This window comes from Pangasianodon hypophthalmus, chromosome 23 (genome assembly GCF_027358585.1).
Source record: "Pangasianodon hypophthalmus isolate fPanHyp1 chromosome 23, fPanHyp1.pri, whole genome shotgun sequence".
Classification (NCBI taxonomy): domain Eukaryota; kingdom Metazoa; phylum Chordata; class Actinopteri; order Siluriformes; family Pangasiidae; genus Pangasianodon; species Pangasianodon hypophthalmus.
Genome location: NC_069732.1, coordinates 10,477,091 through 10,503,566, shown reverse-complemented (window position 1 = coordinate 10,503,566; position 26,476 = coordinate 10,477,091). Strand labels below are relative to the sequence as shown.

The window sequence follows — 26,476 nt, the reverse complement described above, 5'->3', positions numbered from 1 at the left end:
TAGATTTTGGAATGTGGATGTGTGGATTTTTGCTCATTCAGCCTCAAGAGCATTAGTGATGTCAGACAAGGAGGCCTGGAGTGCAGTCAGCATTTCAGTTCATCCTGAAAGTGTTCAGTGGGGTTGAGGTCAGGGCTCTGTGCAGGACACTCGAGTTCTTCCACTCCAACTTTTGGCAAACCATGTCTTCATGGAGCTCTCTTTGTGCACGGGGCATTGTCATGCTGGAACAGGTTTGGGCCTCTTAGTTCCACTGAAGGGAAATTGTAATGCTACAGCATACAAATACATCCTGTACAATTGTGTGTTTACAAATTTGTGGCAACAGTTTGGAGAAGGCCCACACGTGTGTGATGATCAGGTGTCCACAAACTTTTGGCCCTACAGTGTATATATAGATTTCTTAATATGCACCATACACAATTAAGCTGAAAATTTGAAAAACATGACTTGTTCGTAGGACCAAATGTAAATGTGAGATGATTTAATAAGCAAGATGAGTAGGTCATGCGTGAACTGAAGATTTTCTTTCATTGAACTAAAGATTTTCTTTCATCTTTTATTCTACGTCATGTGTGATTCACTTTTCCAGTCACTTGACTCTATGACTCATTCAGGCCTGAGGCATATCTTGGCCGTTGTACAAGTACGTTTCTTTTCTTTTTTTTTCTGAAATTATAGTTGTAACACGTGTCGAGGACATTACGCAAAGAGTTATCAAGGCCTCATGCAACCGAATAGTACACACGGTTCTGATGAACAACTTCTTGCAAGATAAATCTTATGACCGAGTCACTCTCACCGTCACGCCCCTGGAAAAAATTGTCAAAGGGCGTTTTGACGTAAATATGACGTCACGACGACCCCGGTTGGCTCTACGGCTGTTCAATTCCGCATATGTTTGAATCGACTCTGACTCTGATTCCAGGGCTGATCCCAAAAGCTGATTCCACACGACACTTTTCTCAACACAGGATAGGAAAGATCTTATTATTATTAAATAAACACTGCCATAACAATTAAGTGCTTAATACACCATTTTAGTTGATACAACGAATGACAATGGATCTGGGCATTTTTACCAAATTTAATGTGCTAGATTTGAGCATTTAATTACCATCTTCTTGAGCAGTTAAGTGAGAAATATTACACAAATTACCTTAAAATACTTTAGAGTTGCTGACGCCAGCTTCGTTCTAAATTTTTTACATATATCTTTGTGTCGAACCAATTTCACTGTATGGTATTTGATTCCTTTGGTTTTGGAGAATCGACTCTTTTGCGAATCGACTCCCAGTGAATCGACTCCCAGCTTTAGTAGCCTCGCCCCCGATACTACTGAGTCGAGAGAAGTGACTTGTTTAGTGTGTGAAGAGGAAGAAGAGCTCTTAGCGTTAAAACCCCGCTCCTGTCCGCCTTCTCAGCCATTGTCACGGGATTTCAATGTTCAGCCTGTTTGTTGTAAGTAGTTATATATCCCTCTCTCTTTCTCACTTTGTTTGAGAACGGTGTAGCAAATAAAAGGCTTTTTTTCCCCGCAGCAGCGTCTCAGGATCCGTGTAGTTAGCTAGCATTCAGTCGCCGCTAGCCGGGCGTTTAGGTTAGCTAGCATAGCAGGCTAACGGGGAAATGTGGCAGCCATTTGCGAGCACGAGACATATCAGAAGCACATATAATCTGTCTGGTTAGCATTTCTGTGCAATAATTTATGGTATGATAAACTATTTTTTTATTATAGAATTTACAAATATGTCACGCAGAAGTATCACTGTGTACCTGTGGTTTAGTTCAGCCTGGTTAGCTGGCTGGTTAACTAGCTGGCCAGCCACGCGTTCCGTCTGACTGCCAGTTGGCTAGCAGTGAAAGCTACAGCTACAGACTTCTGGCGTATGGAGTGCCTGACTGTCATCTCTAAACGTTAAGCTCGAACATTGTGTTGTTCCTGGGTTTGCTTTTTGCCAGCTGCTAGTTAGACATGTATGTTAATCTTGCTAGGTGTCCATGTTAGCGCGGTTGACGCTGAGAGCGCTTCTAGCCGGCTGCTAACGAAATATAACAACATTAACTAGCTGAACCAGTCTTCAGTCTTGTCTAGTTGTGGTTTACCAGAAGTGTTTTCTCAAACAGGAGCGTTTCTGTTTCGGTATATATAAGTATAGATTAGCATCAATTTCTGGATCCGTTTGCAGTGAGGGAGTTCAGCTGGCAGTCTGCAGCTAGCATTAGATTTTATCTAGATTGTTCTGTTGCTGGTAGCCAACATCCTTTTAAATCCAAAATACAGGTTAGTCAAACAGCAATCCTTCTTCTCTCTGGACTTGTAATGTGTGTGAGATGAACTAGTTAAGTTTGCTATGATCTCCTCTGATCACGCAGCACATGGATTTGTGACAAGTGGGAACAAGTGCTGCAGACATGTCTGGACATGAGCAAGGGCATTTTTTTAAATTAATGAAACCGTTGACAAAACGGTTTATTAAAAACGACCAAAGACCAAAAACGTCCATGTCTTTGAGGTAGATAGTGAACTTCCTTAACACTTCCTCATACCACATCACAGACATGTAGGTAATACTTTTCCTGATGACGTTTGAGTAAACTGAGTGAGATTAAATACTGTGTTGATTATTTCTGTACCTTACTTTAAAATGTTAGTTAACAGTGTGGAGGCTCTTGTGTGTGTGCTTGGTTACTGGAATTGTAGCCCAGAATATCTATAGATAGTATCTCATCACACCTGCTGAAGTGTTTTGTTACACTTATTAGCTCTTCTCTTCTCTTTTTTTTTTTTTTTTTTTTTTTTTTTTTGATTGAGCAACACATTATACTTTTTTTTTTTATCAGTTTAGAGTTACATTTAGTTTATAGTTACATTTACTATAGACAGTTAGTCCCTCATCAGCCTCTCTCTTCTCTCTCTCTCTCTCTCTCTCTCTCTCTCACACACACACACACACACTCTCTCTCTCGAAGTTGATAAGATGAAAAAATGCAGCTTGTGATGTTACCGAGAAACCGGAAAGGGCAAAGTCGTCTGTCCCGAAGACTCTTCCAGAATGGAAAACTTCAGCACATTTTTAAACTGTTTATTATTAACCTTAGATTATGTGGAGCGTCCGCCATACAAGTTCCTGCGTTAGTTGTTACTACAGACAATAAAAGCGCATTACTATAAACCTGTGATCTGAATTACAGCTGGCACTCGTGTCAGAGTTGCTGTTGTAGGAAATTAATTGGCACCATTAGATGTAATAGTACACTATAATGTAATAGTACACTATAGATAGATACAGTATGTGATTCAGTTTGTTTTTAGTGGTTTTCAAAGGACATGGCTAGATCATTTTGACACTTTTTTTTGTTAAGGTGTGAACCAGACCCTACCCTGTTTCTGCTTTTGATACAATATCGATATCGGAGCTCAGGCAGTACCCGTTACAGAGCCGATACCGGGACCCTGTTTGTAGCCGAATGAACTCTGTGACGGCGTGGTTTAGGACAGTTTGCAGGTTATATTCAGTGTAACATCTGTGTCGGTGAACACCACATATGTTTACAGCATAAAAATCATCCGCCGATTGTTACTGATACTGATCCACCTTTTGTGGCAGGTTTCTGAGTATGGTAAGGGAGCAAACCTAAGCTTTTGTTAAGGCTAATTGCCATTTGCTTAATTTAAATATGTTGTGAATAATCTGCAGGGATTCAGTGTGATGTTGACTGAAGTGCTCTGAACTAGCTAACATATTCTGATGACTTCTGATGACATCGAATAAACCGCAACAGTGGCCGTCATTTTGGGGATTGTCACTGATGATGCTGTATTTTTGGTGGGCAGAGAATTGGAAGGCTCAGCTGAGTAAAGCACAGTAAATGTCTCATTTACTCATTTAAATCTACCAAATTACTCATTGCACTTTCACTAAATGGTTAGTTTTTAGAGCAAATCCACAGGGCAGAGTATTTTATATAAATTTGTTACAGTAACCTTTAAAACTCATTTTCATAACTGATTAAACTTAGACTAACCTTTCTATTTAGTAATGCAAGTCTTTAGGCTTCAACATAATGACTTACAATCGTGTAATTAATATTTAACTTGGAGGCCATATCACTGTTGCTTAACATCATCTGTCAGAGATCATCTGTCTCAGCGCTGCGTCATTAGCGGAAGCAAAAGAAGCTAAGCAGGTCTTAGACATGGAAAGGTGTCTACTCTGCAGTTTCCTTTCCCTCCAAATGAACTGTGGTTTAAATTGTCTTTGTCTTTGCACACCACTGGCAAAAACCCATAGCTCAAAATAAAGAAGCCTACACATAACGTAAACAGCATAACATTTGCTGGGTTGTTTCATAGACTTTCTTTTAAAAAATACTGCACTGCTCTTAAAATTCTGCCTGATGTCAAACGAATGCTTTGGTGAAACTGAACAGAAACCACATAGATAAAGAGATTTCTTTTAACTAAACCAGTACGCACCTGGTTCCAACATGAACCGTTTGACATTTCTGGATATATTTACTTCAGATGATAGGGTTTGTAAAATATTTCCTCTGTGAGCGTACACCATATATTTTTTTTAGTTAACTGTTAAAAATGCAAAGTTTCCAAACGCACTGTGGTATTAACTTGTTCTCTGCTTTCAATGGAAATTCTCGCTCATCTTCAGGACTTTGGTCTTTCGTATACATGGAATGATTCTTATAAAGGAACCATTTCCACGAGAAGATCCGTATGACCTCTATCCAATCTCTTTCAACCTTGATCCCCTTCCTGCCACTATATTCATTCAGGATATCAACATCAGCATTTTTTTTTTTCTTCACGCTAGATGGCACATGCTAGATGGTATGCTTTGATCCAGAAGCTGTAAAATGTAAATTTTGCCAGTGAATAGATTGGAGAGGGGGGATAGAGATATTTAGCCTACTGCAAATGGCTCTATCTAACTTAGATTTACAACTTTTGGGTTTGCTTAGGCATTTTGAATGAACATTAACATGTAGGTGAAATCTGTCGTGAGTATCACTTTATTGGCTAATTTTAATTTTATCGCTTTTCAAGATGGTTAGATTGCACGTTCATGTGAAATTGGTTTTCAAGTCTGTATGGTTTCTGTAGATGGGTGGGGAGAAAATAAGCAGTACACAAGAACACAGATCAAATTTCAGGAAGAATTGTGACTCGAGTATTTTTAGAGTGAATGTTTGTTTTATTTATTTATTTTTTTGTTTTGTTTTGTTTTTTTCAATATATGGAACAGTGAACGTGGAAGCACCTGGCTTCTTAACACAGTTGGTTCCTTTGTTTGCATGTTGCCTCATATTTTACAAATTTACTGTCACAGAAGTGGCAACAGCAAGGAAGTGGCCGACTTGTGACAGCATTTGCAAGTGTCTGCGCCTTTACAAAAAGCAGGTCAACGTTGCCGTCTGAGCAGCTGAGCTCCTCACAGTCTGCTTTTGGTTGTGAGTGGGTAAGGTGCTGTGTTTGTTTTTGGGTAGTGCTCCAACACAATTTATGCTGTAAACTGCTTAAATAAAAAATATGCAGTTATGCGCAACCAGTGATGCTGTGTTTATGGTCTGAGTTGACAAAGGTCTAGGTACAGTAATCAAAGTAAAAGAGCCTTTCATATTTTAACACTGCGCACATTTGTGTTGTTAGTTTGTAGACGTGTTGTGGTCTTAGTAAGCTTCACAGTTTGTTGACAGTGAGGTCAGTTTTGGAAAACTGGTCTGTTTTCGAGAACTTTGGGTATGCCGGTAGCAGCTACACACAGAGAGAGGTTGACTCAGCAGTTTGTGTTTATGCCACTTTAGATAAATTTAACATGCTTCTGTCTCTACTTTCTATATGTCTGCAAAACAAAGAACAGAATTTGTTTGATTTGAAATGCTGTGTCTGTTTTTAAATTTGGATATTTTAAGAGTCACAATTTTTCATCGGCACGTGGTGGAAGATATGTTTGTTTGAAATAAACTCCCTAGCCTGATTGATTAATTGATAAGTTATTTAATTATTGTCAAACAGCCTGCATTGTGTTACCTTAATTATGTTACCGTAATTATGAAATTGAAATAGGAAGCCCAACCAGGCTGAATCATTTACAGCTTTTGGTATATGATCTCGTAATGATGCTACAATACAAAACTGTATTTACTATATTAATACGAAATATTTAGCTCTTACCCTCATTCGCACCAGCAAGTAAGCAAGATAACTGTACTAGCTGTGTACACTCACCAGAGCCATCAGTGCCGTCATCTTTTCTACTTTCTTCCAAGCTTTATTTTTCTTCATAATGTCTCCAAACGTATTTAATGAGAAGGCATATATTACAGGATAAGATGAGATAAGGTTATAATTTTTTGCTTGTCAAAGCATAACTCGTTTCAGGTAGGATTTAAAATGGGGGACTGAAGAAGCATTGGACTGCATGTGCCGTAGGACTGTCGCTTTACTGTAGTTTACTTGAGAGAGCTTTGTTGGTTGAGAGAGGTTTGTCATTTGTTAGTGTGACTATAGAGTGAGGCAGATATTTATATATTTTTTTATTTGTTATATTTGATGGCCTCCATGCTTGATCAGGAGAAAACTGGCCAAAACTGGATAGACCACAGACACTGCAATGGTGTCACTGCAGTGGTGTCACTGGCCAGCGTGTCTCTGGTGACCTTCACACCAGGCAGTGTTTTCTTCACTCAGCCAGTGGTCAGTGATGAACTCCAGAGATTTGGCATCTAACTGTGGGGTTATGCTCCTGTCAGAAAACAGCACAGTAGCTGCAAACTTACTGGCAGCTGATTTCCAGCAAGTTTTGCAGCAAAAGCAACTCCAGCATCCACTGCTTCTGAGTTCATTTGAGGGTATGAAGAACGTCTCCCTCCCTTGTTCCTTCTGGTAGCTTTAAATCCCTTGTTAATGGCCTGCTGAAGTGTATGGGAAAACAAGGCGCCGATTCCTTGGTCACTGTCTCTTGGCAATGGCACCTGTCTTGTTGCTGTTGTCATGCACATCTGCTAGCACTTTGCACTCCAGGTCCCCGGCCACATTTTCTCTATTAAAATATTTCCCGCTGTTGTCTGCAGGTTGATGCACCGCTATTGCTTCTCGTCAGTGATGAAATGGCCTGCGATAGCCGCGTATTCTGTAGTCAGTATAGTCAGATGTGTAATGCAATTTGTAATGTATCCTGCTTTTTTCTCTGGTCTGTTTTATAATTGGAGCTATACTCTAGCAGTAATCACTTTCCTTTCAGGGATATTGTAGTCAGCAAATAGTTCCACCAGTAGAGTTTCACCGTTAAGTAGGTAAGTACTAGGGGTTTAACAATACAGAAAATTCAAATTCTATATGATATGAATGATGGTGTCTTGATACAATATATTTTCAATACAGCAAAAGAATTACCCATGTATATAAGCCTTAGGTTTCCATTTTCAGTTGAATAAAATGTATAAAAATACTGTAACTCCCCAAGTAATTGCCTAAAAATTATGTTGCTGAGTGTCAGTTACAAGTCATTTATTTTGTGCCCATTTCGAAAAAAGGTTAGAGATTAAAACCTCCCAACAAGTGTCAGAAGACTTTCCCTTGCCATTTTTTTTCTCTTTTTAATTTCAGATTTATTTATGACCTGCAGTATTTTTGTATCTTTTTGTTCAAATAATCTAATGTGCAAGTTGCCATCATGTGGTATAGTTTTTTTTTTTTTTTTTTTGTTTTTTTTTTAAATGACCCCCTTTCCCAGGCTGATAAAGATCAGCGTGGTAAAGGTGGCGTTCTTTGCTTATCTTGTAAGTTACTGGTGCAGATGTAGATTATTTTGATGTGTGTGTGTGTGTGTGTGTGTGTGTGTGTGTGTGTGTGTGTGTGTGTGTGTGTGTGTGTGTGTGTGTGTTTTTTTTTTTTTTTAAATGTTCTGCCAAGTAATGGGTCAAATAAGTTTACCAAAGGATATGAAATTCTGACAGCCACCTATCATGAGGTTGGTGGAATATTTCGCTACCATCACAAGGCTACATTTGTTTACTAAAGATAATTAAAAATGGTGGTGTGATTCCTTGCACGCTACCATGCATTTTGGTACAAACTTAAGTCTCTTTAATGCCGCTACCATCTCTGTCTGTTTTTCCTGGGAAATATGGCAAAGGAAGGAATTTCTCTTGGGCCCAAGAGGCTGAAACTTATCAGGTATTTTATCATACATCTTTGGTTGAATGGTCCTTAAACTGACACAAGATTATCAGTAATGAGTCTGACTTGGTCAGCAGGATTACATTATTATATTACATGCCTAATGCCTTGTGTTTGTATAGTAACTCTAGTATGTGGTGGTGTCAAAAAGTGTGTTAGTTTGTTAAATCTTGGGAACGTGAGGTCCAAGTTTACTGTTTAGTGTGTCTGAATTAGCCCAGTATCACTCATCTGTGGGTTTTTGAAAGAATCTCTACAGACACTGGCATTTGTGGCTTCTGATGATGGTATGGTTTATCAATCTGTGCTCAGTAGTTGGCCCTGTACTTGATAAGTAATCTAGTCACTTGTCACATAATGGATTGTTGAAAGGTTATTTTATTATTGGAAACTCTTTTTGATGTTCATATCAAGTTTAAAGTGAATGTAAAATGGATATTTTTCCATAATAAGCGATCAGCGATAAACTATTGAGTTGGATTATAAGGGGTGAGTCCTCCTTTCACGGTTAGAAAGCACTTGAGGAATGTAGGCAGACAGGCCACTGGAATGTGTGTGGCCTTAAGCACATGGCTTCAGGTGTATTTATAGCTCCTAAGCCTATATTCATCAGTTTTATTTTTGGCCCCGATTAAATACTGTATATGGCTGTGTTATTAGTGGTGCAAGTTCTTTCAGGCAATCTTAATTATGCGTGAAGATTTTACCACATACTAAATATGGGCACTGGCCATCTTTGTTCCTGTCTTCAAGCTTCATCTGTGTGCAAACTCTTTTCTGAGAATTGACATTTACTGTCCCTTGTGTTTTGTTGAATATGCAGAATTCAAAGTGTTAAGTGTTTCTGTTCTTGTCAATTCAAGTTCCTCTTCCTGTAGTCAAGTTTCATTACTCTTCTGTGGTGCTGAGGCACATACAAACGTGACCACAAAAACACCCAGCTGACACTAGCGCCAGGACATGGTTAAGTATTTATACCGGTTGTTGGTTACATGAAGTTTTCTTTTATCTCACTCATCATACAGCATAGGTTTTAAACGTTACCAATTAAATTAAATGGATATAAAAGGAAATAGTTTCACCTAGCTTTTTTTTTTTCTTTTTCTTTTTCCTCCCCCCCTGTGTGAGTGTTGGAAACGCTTAACCTTTAATCTTTCTTGGGACTGTCGGAAACAAAGCGCAAGAGCTCTCAGGTTTGGGTAGAAACACCTTCAGGCAAAAAGAATGCAGAGTGAGCGGTATGTTTTTACATTTTTCCTTGTTATTTTATTCATGTTCAGTATGTTCCCTTTGGATCCATCAGTGTGTATGTGCAACAGTGCACTTTGGAAGAAGTAAAGTGTCCTGTCTGTATTTGGTCACTGGCTGCAGCTCTCTTTTATCAGGATGGTGGTGGATTTTAACCTCTCGGATGTTAGGGCAGTTGTGTGGGTTGGTGATGGGGCAACCATGTGGATTTTGTGACTTGATGTTATATGGTGGCGGTGTAAAGTAGCTCAAACTGGTCAAGGACCTTGAATGATGGCCATGGTAACATCTCAACTAACCCAGTGCCAAGTTGTCAGCAGTCTAATTGAAAAACGGGGCATTCTTATAAATGTGTTAATGTCAGCCTAAACATAACTGCAGCTTTGTATGTATGTTGCTGTAATGAGAAATCTAGCCCACATGTGTTTAATTCAAGAGAGTGCCTTGCCTAGTTATAATAAGAAACTTTTTAGAATAGTTTTCATCTAGCTGTAAAGTGACAGTAGGACTGTAATATTTAATGACTGAATGTATTGTATTTTACTTAGTGGCACTACCAAAATGGCTATATCAACAATTTGAGACTATTACAGGATGATCAGACTCCCTTCAATTAGAGACATCTAAAATTGTTTGCTAATGTTTTTTTTTTTTTTTTGTGCGTGTGTGTGTGTATACATACTGCATTAGACATTTTAAATGCCTGTTAAGGCTTGTTCAGTGCGTTTTGTTGTTTTGTGAAAGGGTCCTACCTGGGCTGATACCTGCACCTGTGTGGACGTCATCACGAGTGCACTTACACTTTAAACACAAACATGAGGGAAAGTTTCCAGTTATTGGATGTCGAGTGTGCCTTCGCCCACACGGTTATCAATAGGTTGTTTTGCCCTTTTGGTGAGCTTGGTGAATCAGCGATTAATGACAGCACTATCTCAAGGGGAACACTGTCACCTTGGCCAGAGAACACAGTTTGTGTGTACTAGGTCAGAATGTTTGTCCTTTGCAGTCAAGGAAGGGTGGGGTTTATGTCTGAGTATGTGGGTGGATGTTTTACCGCTAGGTGTGATGGGTATACAGTACACACATCAGCGCATGGAAGCTGTCCTCTGCTGCTTGTCCTCTAAAACTCTTTGAATTAAGGTTGTTGTGACACAGAAGTTTTGACTTTGATCCCAGTAGGTTGTAGGTTGTAGTATCACAATTCTATAACAAAACTATACTTGAATAGTTTGGCAATGAATGAATGAACAAGTGAATGAGAGAGAGAGAAATTATTTAGCACCCAGAATTCAAATTGTAAGCCCTAAATTACAGTCCCATTTATATGACTTTAAAACTCTAAGTTAAATAAAACAAATAAACAACTAAATAATTTAAACATCGTTTTGGTTAATAATATCTGAGTTGATGTGTTAGAGCAGCACAGCTCTGAACAGTCATGACTCAGGAAGCAAGCTGCTGTTGTCTGAATGTAAATGCCTCAAGTTCTGCTCGAATACATTCACAGATATGGTAGAGATAGCAGTTATAGTTTAAGCCCAGTGCTGTAACCACTGCAAGCTAAAGTCAGAAATAGTCAAGATGTGGGGAGTGCAGTGTTCTTCAAAATGGGTTACAGTGTTGCGTGTCTAACCTCAACCCCTGCTTATCACACTGCTTCAAAATTAGGCTATGCAAAAATTACATGACTAGTTTGTAATGGCAGTTGTGAAGAAGTTAATTCATTGGCACAAGCTTCATGTCTGTGTACAGGAAAAGCAGTATTACTGTATAAACTCAGTGAAATATTTTCATATTTAGCCTACAGAAGGTCACCAGGACATAACCATGTAACCTGCTAAGTCTAAGTCTAGGTCATGCTGCTTGTCGAACTAGACAAGCAGCACAAATTTTTTCCCAGATTTATTACCCAGATTTCTTGCCAAGTTGCCTGTTGGCTGTTTGCAGTGGATTTATAACACCTTTTGCATATTAGGTTATATCTGTTCACTGCATGTCTTTATCAGCAAGGTAAGGAAAAATATACCCAAGTCTCACTCTTTGAGCCCGTCTTTTCCTAAAGTTGAAGGCACAAACCCTGTTTTCATTAAGATACACAATGCGATTTGCTTACAGGCAGAATGTAATGTTAGGGTTGGCCTTTTTTAAATGCCAAGTTGACTCAAAAGATTTCTTGGGCATACACTACATAGCTTCTAAAATTCATAAGGATTTTGAGAATGGAGTCACTTTTATTGTCTCAAGGGTACAGAATTTGAGACAAAATATCATACGTGTTTTGCAATGAAAAAATTTCAATTTTACGTATACGCAGCAAAGACGTATCAGACTGACTCCTTGACCTGACGCACTACCAGAAAATCGGTTGCCATTGTACACCGACATGGACGTTTGCGTCATGTTTTGAAAAATTTTCAAACTGTCAAATTGGGGATCAAATCGGGGTACAAATCCTGCTGCTTAATCCAGCTCTAGTCCTAGCAGAAGTGTATAGGTACGTGATTTGGCATGTGTCCTATCTCCCTTTCTCGTGCTGCTGTTCTTGCTGTCCCCCAGCCCAAGGCCACTAATCTCACCCAACCTATCCTTAGGCAGTCTGAGACAAAGCTTCACTCTACAGCTGCAGCCCTGTCCTGGGAAGGAGCTAGTCTATACAGCTGACTCAGATACTACCAAAGCTTTTATACAGCCCCTTATACAATGGTTCGATCTGGACAAAATCCAGTTGGTGGTGGTTGTTTTTTTCCACCACACCTGTAACTTTCCGCTGACTACCATTGTCACCAGTAGCCACAATAGTTGCTTTGCTGTAAGAGGGATAGTTTTTTAATATGACTCAAAATTTTTTTTAATAAATAGTGCTACAGAGAGGTAAATAATATACTTCAGTTTTAGAAGTATTCAGACATGACAGGGACGTAGTATCAACTTATAGCTCACAACTAGGTTTACACATGTTAGTGTTCAGTGCCTTACAGTGTTAAAACTTTGGGTGTTGAAAATGCTAGTATTGAATTGGTATCAAATATTAATACTCCACTTTACTGTATATTAGTTTGTTTCCTGTCTTCAAGTGTACTGTGTCATGGCTTGCTTGATATTAAGAATTATACCATACTTCTGTTGAATTTTCTTCTGACTTGTCCTGATTGGTGTGTAATTTTTACAAGGTTTCCAAGTTTTATATAAAGTTGTTCTTTCTAATATGTTATTGTTTCTATAGTAACAGTAGTGAGTTGCATGATCGCTCCACATAAACGGATTTTAAAGTGTAATCTTGAGACGGATTTTAAAGTTTTCTGTGAGATGTTTGTTCAGCATTTTTGGAAGGAGTCTCCAGTGACAACACTGACGGGTAGAGGTAAAACTGTAGCTTCAAGTTTTCTGACCGGAGAAAGTCTTTGAGGTGGAGGGCTTTGTGGGTTCCCTGTAACACAAGTTGTATTTGTTTTGTTTTAACTTCAAGAGAGAGAAAAATGAGAGGCAGGTGAGGGAACAACTGTTTATACACTCTGTGTGTTATAATGTAAGTAATAATTGTTTAAAAAATAAAAATTGTTTTGCAGATGTTCCACAACATTAAACGTAACTCTCTAATCAGATAAAATGTACAAGATTTTTTTTTTTTTTTTTTTTTTAATTTTTTTAATTTAAAAAAAATGTTAGCATTGGAAAATTGTTGTGGTATAAGAGGAATGAGACGCTTCGGGGTGTTCTAGGAAAAAAGTGGCAATAGTAAGAGTAGCTTAGCTTGGTGTTGGGCCTCATTCCTTACTTATTTTATTACTTGCACATTTGTAGGGTGTTGTTTAATAGTGAAGTTCAATTCTGTTATCTTTCTGCTTCCAACCTTTTCCTAATCAGCTCCTCACAGGCAGCACTGCAGTCCTGCGAGTCCTTTCATGATGTGACTTCTCACTCTGACTCCTTGGGTATCTGTGTAGCCTGTGGATGTGTTTCACCGAAGGACATAGTACAGTACAGCTCAAGTGCCATGGAAGGATTTGTAGCTTAAATTGAAGGGATCTGTGGGGGATTAGCACTCTGGAGTAGGGCATGTTAGCCCTTCCAAAGCCCCTTAATCCCCCCCTGTTTTCTACCAGCAAGGGAGAAGTGGAACAAGGCATTGAGGAAAAAGGCTTCTCATGCCACTTCTGATAAACTTGGCAAGCTTTATGTTATCCCTTTGTAAGACAATCACAGATTTGTGTAGAATTAATACTCTATTAACTGTAGAGCTTTCATTTATTCTTTTCTTACCGTTGGAGTACATTTACTACTACACAGGAAGTGTGGTTCACGCAGCTGCTCTGGACTTTAACTTTCATGCTAACATTGCAAGCATGTGTTAGGAATAAGGAGAAAACGCTAGATCGAAAAGTGCAAAGTCATCCTTCCTAGAGTTCTAGCTCTCCCAGCAGCTATCAACTTTTTGGACTTGTGCGTTCTCTGTATTCGTAGATAGTCGTACTCATTATCATGCATTATCACACTGTATGCAAGTAGACGGCAGCCGGGCTGTTTTCTCTATTTCCCAGCTGCACAGAGCGGTCTGTGAAGAAAAGAGAGTAAGGAACAGATAATGAGGACACTGAGAAGAGTGTGTAACATAAAAAGAAGAGTGGCACTGTTACTGTGCGTACCCTGTGAACTCTCTGCTAGTTAACGAGAAGCCGCATTTCACAGAACACTGAGCCATTTCTGAGAAGTTCCCATTTTTCGTTGTCTGTTCACGCGGCATACAGCTGGTGTGTGTGTGTGGGTGGATGTGTGTGGCTGGCGAGGTGTTTTGCGTGGCGAAGGTTTGTAACACAGCAGGCACCTCATAGGGGTTTGCCTTGGTGCTAGTGACAAAAAATGAAATAAAATGTATCGGAAGGTGTCTTCTGCTAACAGCACTGTTAAACACCCACAAAAAACACTGCATGCAACTGCTGCATGAGTTAAAATTTTCATTTAACATTTATTTATTCAGTTTTAGCCTTTTTCCCCAGAGTAAATAGTGCAAGACGGTCAGAGAGGAAAGTTGAATATATATTAACATACTGGTAAATATACTTTTAATTGGCAAAATGAAAACCATATAGCCATCTGCTGTTGTCCTACCAGAGAGCAAAATCTCATCCCATGTAAGAGAATCTTTAGACATGTGATGCAGCTTGATAATTCTGTCTTAAAAAAATCTTATTTTATTTCCAGCATGACTATGGGGTCAAATTGAGGACTACAGAAAAATAAATAGCATGACTAACCTTCATTTATGTAATACATGTACACACACTGTCCACTTTAATAGGAATGCCTGTGCACCTGCTCATTAATGAAATTATCCAATCAGCCGATCATGTGGCAGTAGTACAGATAACGGTCAAGATTTTCAGTTAATGTTTGAATCTTCAGACTTCAGAATGGGGGAAGATGTGATCTCGGTGACCTTGACCATGGTTGTTGGATGGGCTGGTGTGAGTATTTCAGAAACTGCTGATCATGTGGGAATTTCATGCACAAGGTCTCAAGTTTAAACAGAATGGTGTGTACAACAAAAATTAGCTTTTTTTTTTTTTTTTTTTTTTTTTTTTTTGGTAGTAGCAATTCTGTGGGCAGAAGTGGCATTACACTTGATATCATATGTTACTTCTCATGTTGAGTTTAACCCATCAACAATTTGAGACTTTCATTTCACTCTAAAAACTTGCCGTTTCTCTTCACGCACATGTTACTTGCCTCTCCATCTGTGCAGCGTAGAAGTGTAATTACAGGAAAGCTTGCAAATGTGGCAGTGTGATTTGCAAAAGTTCCCAGCAGATCAGAGGAACTATTTAAAGGTTCAGGCTAAACAGCTGCAGTCCTGTTTACTGGTTGGTAAGCTGAATTATTCTATGTAAAAATGTTCCTGATGATCCCATTAATTTACTTAAGTGTAGTGTAGTGTGTGCTATAAAAGCGTGTCTTGTGCTGCGTCTCAGTTGCCCTGTGGGAATACTTGAGGCTCGGTTATCCTCTTTGAACCAGTGCTTGTGCTGGGCCCTTTGTTGCAAGTTTGAGAATGCTTCTCTTGATTTTCGTAGCCCAGGTCTCGTTCGCCTTGTCTCCTCTGACACAATCACATGACCTTGTACCTTAGTTTCTATTTAAAACGATCTGTTTGACTGTTTGATCATTCAGTGGCCTGTTTTGGAAGTAGTTTTTGAGTCCTCCCTTTCTCCTATGAATTATAAGGTCACAGTCTATCCCAGGTTCTCTGAAGTTCTTTCACAGATGTTTATTGTCTGCGAATTGTGTCCAAAAGGCCAAGAATGACTGGACAGCTTTTCCACAGTGCCTGTTTTGTGCTATGTGTATGTCTATAGTTCACTGGTTTGTTTCTTTTTTTTCCCCCTAGTAAAAAAGTGTTTGACTGTGAAACAGGCTGGGCAGATTTCCTCCTCTTTCCCCAACCTAGTTCTTTTTGTTTTCTTCCTTTGGTGTTTTGTTTTTCTTGTCTCTACTGGGCAATATGACGGTTGATCCAGTATACCGGTTGTAATTCTTTGTAAGGTGTGGATTTTATCCATACAGTTATACCAGTACTGAACTTTTTTGTGGAAATAAAACAATATAATTCCACCTAATTGACACAAAACAAAACTAATACTACACAACAGAGCAAAAGGCTGAAAGATGTGGGAAATAAAAGAACACAATTTATTTTGTGGTAGTTGCAAACACAACGCAGCTTGCACTGTCTTTCTTTCAGCCACTCCGAGCTCTGCTCTGTGAAGTGCTGTCATTGGTTAGTCAATAATCACATTTGTATTGATGGGAAAAGTTAATGACTCTGAACAGCTCCACTGAAATGTCAGTGAGATCGATAGCTTAATCAATCGTAGAGATGCTCAGCATCGGTTATTAGAAAATTCTGATGCATCTATTCACAAATAAACACGAAAGTGTCTAAATTTTTATATGTAGACTATATTTGTATAGATAGTGTAGCTTGCAATGATGCTAATTTTCATATAGAAACAGGAACATGTGCAGTATTGGACCCTTGCACGTTGATCTATGTCAGTTAAAACACGGAACAGATGTGTGAAGCAGGTGTTGGTATCTAACAAGCAGCACAAAACATGACTTTTTTTTTTTTTATTATTATTATTATTTATAGAAATAAATCCTGATATTTACATTCGTATCCACTAATGTTTGTTCATTCCAATGTTGTACTCTGCTAAAGAGCCAGAATAAATTTCCTTTGGTTTGTCTTTTTTACAAGTTTTTACAAAATTAAATTCATATTTTTGAGCCATATCACCCACTGCCATACAGTATATGTCTGTCTTTTTGTCTTTCGGTCTCTTTTTTGTATCAGTCTCTCTCCAGATAAGGAGGCTGTAGAGTCCATTGCCAGTAGTGTACTACTATGTTGTGGCAGCGAATTAATGTAGGGACTTAGGATGTAGAGAATGATTGATGCTAGACTGCTCTAGCATGCAATATCATGCTTGTTTGCACAAATAAATAAAAATGTTTTGAACCTGTATAACACTCGCTGTATATTCAAGCTGTTCAATATAGAAGAAATGAAACTTTGGGTAATTGTGAGAAAGTGTCTCTCTTACTGTTGCATGTATGTCATTTTACATTTGCTTGCTTATGCAAGGTGCTTAATCAGGTTTATCTTTTCGTCAGAAATTCAGTGTAGGATTTAAAATTCAGGCTTTCTAAAATGGAATAAAGACCGAAATCACTAACCGCCCTTAGATAGAAAAAGAAAAAAGAAAAAAACCCTGATGATTATGTACGAGTTTGGTTGCTTATAATGTAGCACAATTAAAGTATAATTGCTAGGCACCATGTTTCATCTCTGGTTTAAATTAGATGCCATTTAAATAGATTTAATGTTTAGATAATGTAATATGTATTTTTAAAGCTGCTCTTTGCAAACATATCGATTTTGAAGATGTAGTTGCAGTTTCACTGCGCTATCAGGGTTTGACTTTGTTTCTCTTCTCTTGACAGTGTTTCCGTGCAGATCCAGGCCGCACATTTATGGCGTTTGTGAGTGGAGACTTCTGCCATGCTCAGCACCTCAGCATTGTGAGCAAGTGAATCATCAGCCCCCCGCGGGACTACGCTACCCAGAAACCCCCCTGACAGCTAGCACTGGGCCCAGTCTGTCTCTCCTGAATCCCCCTGGGATTACGCGTAGTCCTCAACTTGAGCGCAAACAAGTTCTCTCTCCCTCCCCTGCCACTTTCTGTCTCTACAGTCAATCCGAAACACCTCTCCTGAATGGGGTAATCTACAGTTGTCTCATTAGATGACTGAAGGATAGTCTCTCTTTTTTGTTTTTATTTTATTTTTTACCTTTTTACCTTCATTCATCCTGATTTATACATCCTTTGTGCACTGTGGACGAGACCATCCTCCATTTTTGTATTTATTTTTTATTTTTTCTAGTCCAGTGCCCTCCATCTCACCCGTGCTCGTTTTTTTTTTTTTTTTTTTTAATTTATTTTACCTTACTAAAAGTCCTTGCTGAATCTGAGCCAAAGTGTTTTTAAGGAACAGGAATCAAACATTTGTATTACTGTTTTAAAGCCGTCTTGCCAACATGAACCGCCCTGCCGCTGTTGAAATTACCTATGAGTGCATGAGATTCCTCATCACGCACAACCCTACCAACTCTACGCTCAACAAGTTCACAGAGGTAAGGGGGTGGGTGTGTGTGTGTGTGTGTGTGTGTGTGTGTGTTGATCTTCCTCTAAGTGGGTGTGTATGTGTGTGTAATGCACAAGGAAGTAACCTGTGCTCCTCTGACTCTGCCCTCAAGGAACTGAAGAAATTTGAGGTAAACACACTTGTGCGCGTGTGCGAGGCCACTTACGACAAGGCGCCGGTGGAGAGGGAGGGCATCCAGGTCCTGGTAAGTACTGTTGTTCAGGTTTCTTACTATAAGCCTCTTGCACACTCAGATTACTCTTGAACACACACTGAGAAGCTCTCACTCACCATGCACTGACTAACTCTGGCTTGCTGTCTGACATAAACCCCCTCAAGCAAGGAAAATCCAGAGGAGCTGCCCCCTGTGTATAAGCCTCAGTAAAACAGAAGTATAGTGTTCTGTCATATAACTCTCAGTGGTATCAGCCAGGGTGCACTGTCGCCACAAACCACTGTCAGCATTTCCTCTTCCAGTATACAAGTCTGTACAAGAACAGCAATAAACTAAGCAGTGTAGTAACATACTGCTGCTATACAGTCTCCCCTTACAGGAGTTTGAGTGCAGTCGAAGCAGCGAGTAACTTAAAACAAGCTAAATACATAACAGTAACAGAGGTGTGGTCAGTAATGAGCCTCATGATGGAGGCTTCTTTTGTTCTTTTATCATGTCACCTGTGTGACTTACAAGACTTCACAGTAGAGGAATACATTCTCTTTACTGCTCTTTTTTCTTATTTGTGAGTGATTTAAACGAGTCATCAATGCTTTTTAAATCTGTAATTTTAAATCATAAACTGTGTTCAATAATAAATCGCGTAAATGAATCCAGCATTTTACAGATTGGCTTTCTTTATATTTTGGTGCTTTGTACAGTATAAGTAGGTGCCAACATTGCTAACAAGAAAATCCTAGAAGGCAGAGAGAAGGGAAAAAACACAATTTTACCACAAAAATTCTAGCATGTGTCAGTGGACAAGATTCTTCCCCCAGATGAGTGTCAGTCAACAATAAGAAAACGAGGCAATGCAGCACCTTGGTGGTGGTGTTTTTTTTTTTTTTTAAATAAACCAGCCAAAGAGACTACAGTCCCACCCATTTGGTTTCTGTTGGCTCACAAGACTGAGGTTTGTGAATTCACAGGTCAAAGTTTGCCTGGATAAACTCAGCAAAGTGAAAGTAACCGCTACCGGACGTAAATTCACATCTTTCACATCCCACATCCTTTTCCTCTACATTGAATAGGCTTTTCTGCAGTGTGAAATAAAAAAAAAAAAGCAGAGAAGAATATTTTCAGGTGGCTCCTGTATTGTCATAGCAACGGCTTAAAAATCATGAATGCTATGGCTAAACTGTAAATTTTGGCACCTCTGCTAAAATAAATGTGAAATCTGTACTTAATGTAGTTTCTTCAGCTCAGCAATGACATGAATCATATTTGTTTCTAGTAGGCAGTGTAACGGGTTTAGAAGATACACTTATAAAATTGTCAACAGCTGAAGATTTTTAGATACCATTTCATATCAGGCCACTGATATACATGCCTTAAAGCTATGTTTGTCGTGGGGCTGCAAAGAGTGGATGTTCCGACTGCATTAACCTGCGTCCGGATCAGTTTTCTGTGCTTCAAATCAACACACATAATAATTAACGTGTGTCTGCACACAAGCCGAAGTCATGCTGCATTTTGATGAAGAACTTAGATGAAGGATCTAAAGTAGTGCAAATGATGCAGAGCTATGCTATGCACAATGTGAAATGTGTGCTGGTTTCGTAAATATCACAAATTAATGGTAGCCAGCTGCTGTTAGAAAAATGCAAGTCATGCTTGGATGTGATCCATCCATATAGCTAGATAGCTATGAGACAGAAACTGAGAGAAGAGTGGAGTCAAGCAAGGACAGTTAAGCCTGCTAAGTTATATTATACCTTTTTTTTTTTTTTTTCCTCCTTTCTCTCCCTGGATTGGGGTGGGGCCTTTATACTGGGATGTACTAAGAACCATGATGATTTGAGGTTGATGAGGTTGTACAATTATCCTGTCATGAATGTTTTATACTGTCCCAGCACAGATTTTAAACATCTGGTCTAAAGGACTGTTTTAATCCTTATTTTGTCCACTGCCAGATTGTAAATTGCTATCTACTATCATGGTGTCACATGCAGCCTGTATTTTGTGCCTGTTTTGAATGGATGTCACGAATAAATATTTAGACAGCTGTGGAAGTTATAAAAGTCAAAATCTCTCCGTCTTGGCTATATGGTTGACAGAGGTTTATAGATTAAGAGAGAAGCCAGCAACTTTTTTAAGGTGGAAATTTCCAACCCGTTCTTGTTCTAATCCTGTAAACGTTTGACCCAGCTCAGCAAACTCCCGATTTGTTTCTGGAAATGTTATTTGGTCATGACCCAGCTAAACTAATTTAGGAATTAAAATGAAACAAATGTGCTGGAAATGAATAAAAGCAATGCGGTATGGAAGGAAAGAAAAGAGCACAGGGTCTTGGAACAGTTCTTGAACTCATTTTTCGCAAGGAGAAAATATTCTGCACTCTCCATGGATATCAGTTGTCACATATGTATTTGTACAAAATGATAAAAAACAAGCATAATTTGTCTACCATATTTAAAAAAAAGCCAGAGTGTGTTTCACAGCGTGTGTGTGAGACAGAGAGAGAGAGAGAAAGAGAGCGAGAGAGAGAGAGAGAGAGAAAGAGAGTATGCAGAGACCGAGGGAAGGTATGTGTAAAGTAAAGAGAGAGAACCTGTTTTAGCCGGTAGTGAGCAGAAATTTCAGTTCAGTGGGAACATAGTAGGGCAGCCAGCCTTCCCAGTCTCTTTTCTTTTGTTCTTTCTTTCTTCTCTCACTCATTGTTGCAATAATTGATTTCTCTGCTAGGCCCCGTTTCGACAATGAATTTGTCAGAAAACCCAACTACTCCCTCCAGATGACATTGGACTTGTGCGTCATTTCAGTGAACTCGATACGTCCTGCCTCAGAGCGCTTACCCAGTCTCCTTTTTTGTTTCCATTTCCCACTCACTGCCCCGTGACTTTATCTCCCAGTCTTCCTTTCTCCTCCCATCCTTGCCATCCTTCCTTACTGATCTCATCTTCTCAGCCTGATTATCTTTTAATCTCTGGACTACCTCCTCCCTTTTTGGCCCAAACTGTCTCTCCTGCATTCTCATCTTTGTTACTCTTCTTTGTTACTCTGGCTGGGAGGAGGTTGGCAGATCTCTGTGGTCAAGAATAGATTGTGAGAATTCCATGCTCTCGCTATGCGTTCTAGCTCAGAGATGACCCTTGGGCCTCTCTCTGTAGCTCTTCAGATTAGTTTAGTAGTAAGTGCTTCATAGCTCAGACTTGCCATTGAACACATGCAAACCTCAGCTGTATTGAATTCCATGGTGTTTTCAGAAAGGGTATGCACTATGAAATAGACATGACTTATTCATATTTGCTTGCATGTTTTGTTGTGTGTTTTTTTTCCATACAGGACTGGCCCTTTGATGATGGAGCTCCACCCCCCACCCAGATTGTTGATGATTGGCTAAATTTGGTGAAGACCAAGTTCCGCGATGAACCAGGATGCTGCATTGCCGTGCACTGTGTAGCAGGATTGGGACGGTGAGTAAAACCTTTAGGAATTGTTCACAAAAATTATATGTCGAGTATAAGTATCTTACAAAGATAATTCATTAAGAATGGTGTAAATATTTGGGTATGTAAGAAAAGGTTAAACTTACGGTGAGGGTGTATCTAAGGGTGCTTTCAGTGTTCATAGAGTGTTTAGTCCATTTGAATCGAACCCTGGTGCATTTTCCTCTTTGGTGCCGGTAAGAACACAGGAGCACAACAACCCGTACGGTTCCAGTCGAACTCTAGCGCGGTTCGGTTGCAGTGAGAAAGCAATTCAGTCCTGTATCGGCCCAAATACAAGAAGTGAACCAAACATGTTATATGTTTTGTGTTGTGGAAGACATTTTTCTGTAGATCTGAACTGCTACACTGAGCTGCAAACCGAGCCAAAAAGGCAGAGCTGTGGAAATGTAATGCGTTCTGGAGATTTGGACTGACAAAGAAGTAAATAAACACTGGATGCGAAACATGTTTTAAACTAGTACCTTCTATAATTATCTAGTAATATATTGAGTGAGGCTCCGTGTTCTCTATGCTCAGGGTTTTTTAGGATTTCTAAGGGTTGTTTATTTTTTCCTGTCGTCGTATTTCTGACCAATGAATGAAAGGGTTTTACACTCTACATGTGTTTTCAACCCTACACACCTCCAGCCAACATTTTTTCACTTTTGGGTTTGTTTACATATGTGCAGTGAGAAAACAACCCAAACCAAATGGTAAATGAAACAAAAGTATCAATTTTGCTCTGATTCGAACTCAGGAACCAAACTAATAGGTGTGAAAGCACGCTAACTCTCATAGTCCAGCATCTCAGTTCACTGTTTCTGTCAGAACAAGTAAACCCTCACCCAGAGGTTACCCAATGATAGATTTAAAACAAAACAGTTTTATTGAATGGACAGTGGAGTGAAGCCAGCAGACACAACATTGACCAGGCATGGAAGCACTGGTTTCTTCTCTGAGAGCCCAAAACAGGTGTTCACTCAGCATTTCTTTCTAAGAATTCAAGTGCCCACTTTCTTTGAGAATGCAGATCACTATTATTGAACACCTGTTGACTTTGATCAATAATATAGCTGTTAATATGGTCACAACTAGAGGGTTTTTGTTTGTTTGTTTGTTTTAAATCCCACTGCCTTTGGCTCCTGAAGGAATTCTCATCACTCCTTCAGTTATTTTTGCATGTATAGAACTTAGTTGGTCCTGTTCTCAAAAAAAAAACCAAATGGTAATCTAAACTAAAGCAACCACGAGCAGGATAAAAATGAATGAATGTAAACACGTGCCTGAGCAGTCCACCATGTCCAGTACGTTCCTTGTGCCGTGAGCTTCATATCTGTCTGCTCTCATGAAAATTAAACACGCCCGCTCCCACGGCTTTTTTGTTGAGTCTCGTGGGATCCCAGTCTTGATGCACACTTTTAGTGACAACCCAATGCTATCACTATACTCCTGCTTTTCAGGATAAGTGAGTATATATACATAGTCTATACATAGTCTTTGATATTGTTTGCAGAGGTTCTCAGTATGAGGTCCGTGAAGCATAGCCAAGTGGTCTGGGATTTTTATTGTTTTGTTAAACAACCCACATTATCAAAGTTATTGTATTTACGGGTCCAAGCACCGAAGTCAGCTCAGACCTAATGTGTTCTATCGGTGGATTGCCCCAAAAAATATTATTTGCAAATTTAAATAATGTTAATGAAATGAATCCATACTGAGGGGTCTGCGGTATTTATTTTACAGTTAATGGGGTCCTTAGCTACGAACATTTTGAGAACCACTGGCTTACTGGGGTACATCCCTTTCTATAAATGTAGTGAGCAGTAGGCTTCATTGACATTTGTAAATTATTGTATACTTATTAGAACAATGATACAGCAGTTAAAAAGTGTTGTGTTTATATTAATTTAACACTGTTCATAAAAAAAAATGCAACCAAAGTGGTTCACAGCAATAAAAAGGAATAATGGGAGAGAATAAATATATAAAATGTGTTTGAGTATTGAGTTCATATAAAAAAGAGGGATAACAATGATTAATAATGATTTTCTGTTCCTGTAGAGCACCTGTACTTGTGGCCTTGGCCTTGATCGAGAGTGGGATGAAGTATGAGGATGCAGTGCAGTTTATCCGGCAGTACGTAACTCTCATGCAGGACTTTTTATTGGTACTACTCATCTCTTGGCTTCAACTCTCACCCATTGCCTGTTCTGTTTTCAGGAAGAGACGTGGAGCCTTCAACTCCAAACAGCTTCTTTACCTCGAAAAATACAGACCTAAGATGCGCCTGCGGTTCAAGGATGCCAACGGTCACAACTGCTGCATCCAGTAAAGTGCCAGTTGTAAACAACTAATGGAAAATTCACCTAGTGCAAGCTGTGGGTAATTAATGTGATGGTTAATATTCTGAGTCATGACTAATCGAATTACCGAGATGTAACAAATTAAACCTGATCTGTGGATTCACCAGCTGTATGAATGAGAGAGGTCAAAGCACACAGATATGGCTGCCTCCTGGTTACCAGTGTACCAGTCACGGCTATAACACACAGCAGTTCCTCATGACTTCCCAATGTCCAATCATGGGATAACTTTTTATTCTCCATTATTCTAAAATGAATTATTTTAACCATAATGAAAAGATGTGTATTTGTGTAATGCTGTTGGTTGTGATTAAACTGAACATTGCTGTTATAATTGGACAAGAGGATAGACACAGTTTTCAAAAAATCAGACAATAACTTGTTTTATTAAAACAACACCACTTCTAGTTGCCGAAAAGGACCAAAAGAGCTCTTTTCTCCATTTCCTGAAGTCACTTTTAATTTAGGGTCAGAATGGGTTTTAAATGTCAACTGTATTTATTCACTATAATTATCGAGTCTTGTCAGGAGTATGGTTGGGGCCAGGACACTTTTCCCCTTTTATGGAGCCATGTTCTTTCATTTTAGTTTTCTGAATCTCTGGGGAGTGCAATATTCAGTCCAGTTTAGAAAAGCAATCATTCTTTAGGACTATTCTACATGCGCACACATATACACACACACACACACACACACACACACACACACACACACACAGAGGAGAATGGCTTGATTTAGGTACTTTTCAATTGCCATGTCTGCTTACTCTTTAGTAGTGGGTCAGTTAAAGGCTTTGCTGTAGGCCGGACTGTCCATACACTTTTGCTGTGACCCTATTGTTCAGCCCATAGGCACACTCAAGGAAATGACGGATGGGAAACTTGATTTTTTTTTTTTTTTTTTTTTTTTTTTTTAAACTCTTTGCCCACATTTTGAAAATATCCCCATCTTGTTTTTAAAATGAATAAACAAACCATTGATATGAACTCTGCTTTGTCTTTTGTGTTTTTATATTGTTGGTGTTTGTATGTGAATAGTTCTGTCCAATTTAAGATCTAACATTATGTTAAGGAGGGGTTCCTGGATCATATCACAGGTGCGTTATGTAACTAACATGGAGTTAACTAACTAATGGGAGTGTCTGCATACTGACACGTTGTATATTTGTGTAACGCACCTTGTTTCTCAGCGCTTCAATGCTGCTTGTGAGCAGTAATAGAGAATGGTTTCGACATTATCCATCTGTCCTGGATGGTGTAGTACCCTTGTCTGTAGCACCACCTACTGGATTTAAAAGATGAATACCATGTTGAGACCATGTTTTTCCCCTTCATCATCTATAGCTTAAAGCACTGACCACTATGGCTGCATGGCATTGAAGAAAGATAAGATATGATAAAAAAAAAAAATAAGATAAGTTTTGGGACATCTGCCTTTACATGCACATGAACTTTAATAACATCCCATTCTTAATCCGTAGGGTTTAATATGGAGTTGGCCCACCCTTTGCAGCTATAACAGCTTCAGCTCTTCTGGGAAGGCTTTCCACAAGACTTAGGAGTGTGTTCACTCAAATATTGCTGAAATATTTACTTATTAGAAACAAGCAAAAAAATGTTCAAAAAGCATTTTAATAATGAATATTGTGCTTACCTTTCTTTCTTCCATAAAATGTGCTTGTCCCAATGGCAGCCATTTTGAAAAGACAAAATCAGGAAGTTGGCAAGGCCACACCCCCTCGCATGTGACATCATTTTGAAGGGCCAAATGTCTTTTTTTTAAGGTACAATATGAACTAATAGTGTGAAATGCGTAGTATGAGAGGTATGAGCAAAAACTTAATGTCCACTACAGTGGACAAAAATGAATTGCCGGGTCTCAAGAGGATAATTTTTGACCATTCTTCTAGAAGCGCATTTGTGAGGTCAGACACTGATGTTGGACGAGAAGGCCTGGCTCGCAGTCTCCGCTCTAATTCATCCCAAAGGTGTTCTATCGGGTTCAGGTCAGGACTCTGCACAGGCCAGTCAAGTTCCTCCACACCAAACTTGCTCATCCATGTCTTTATGGACCTTGCTTTGTGCACTGGTGCACAGTCATGTTGGAACAGGAAGGGGCCCGCTCCAAACTGTTCCCACAAAGTTGGGAGCATGAAATTGTCCAAAATGTCTTGGTATGCTGAAGCATTAACAGTTCCTTTCACTGGAGCTAAGGGGCCAAGCCCAACTCCTGAAAAACAACCCCACACCATAATCCCCCCTCCACCAAACTTTACACTTGGCACAATGCAGTCAGGCAAGTACCGTTCTCCTGGCAA

The 26,476-nt window shown here is 39.2% G+C and overlaps 1 protein-coding gene and 1 long non-coding RNA gene across 2 annotated transcripts; one reads left to right on the top strand and one right to left on the bottom strand.

The window, feature by feature from the left end:
* The first annotated feature begins 1,301 nt into the window (after window positions 1-1,301).
* Window positions 1,302-25,145, top strand: ptp4a2b (protein tyrosine phosphatase 4A2b). Its single transcript, XM_026930236.3, has 7 exons — window positions 1,302-1,461; window positions 17,450-17,727; window positions 18,032-18,140; window positions 18,264-18,356; window positions 21,651-21,781; window positions 23,858-23,932; window positions 24,017-25,145. Exons 2-7 carry the CDS (start codon window positions 17,723-17,725, stop codon window positions 24,126-24,128), a joined length of 525 nt encoding a protein of 174 aa, XP_026786037.1. The 5' UTR covers window positions 1,302-1,461; window positions 17,450-17,722; the 3' UTR covers window positions 24,129-25,145.
* On the bottom strand, window positions 21,786-25,873 carry LOC113536353 (uncharacterized). The gene is made up of 3 exons (XR_003403676.3): window positions 25,813-25,873; window positions 25,337-25,443; window positions 21,786-22,073 (listed from the first exon to the last, which is right to left on the bottom strand). It is a non-coding gene; the product is annotated as an uncharacterized LOC113536353 (long non-coding RNA).
* Window positions 25,874-26,476: the final 603 nt, after the last annotated feature.

Bases quoted from the DNA above. Each gene is read 5' to 3' on its own strand.
- ptp4a2b (XM_026930236.3), top strand. The intron at 18,141-18,263 runs GTAAGGGGGTGG...TCTGCCCTCAAG, and splicing joins CGCTCAACAAGTTCACAGAG to GAACTGAAGAAATTTGAGGT. The intron at 18,357-21,650 runs GTAAGTACTGTT...TTTTCCATACAG, and splicing joins GGGAGGGCATCCAGGTCCTG to GACTGGCCCTTTGATGATGG.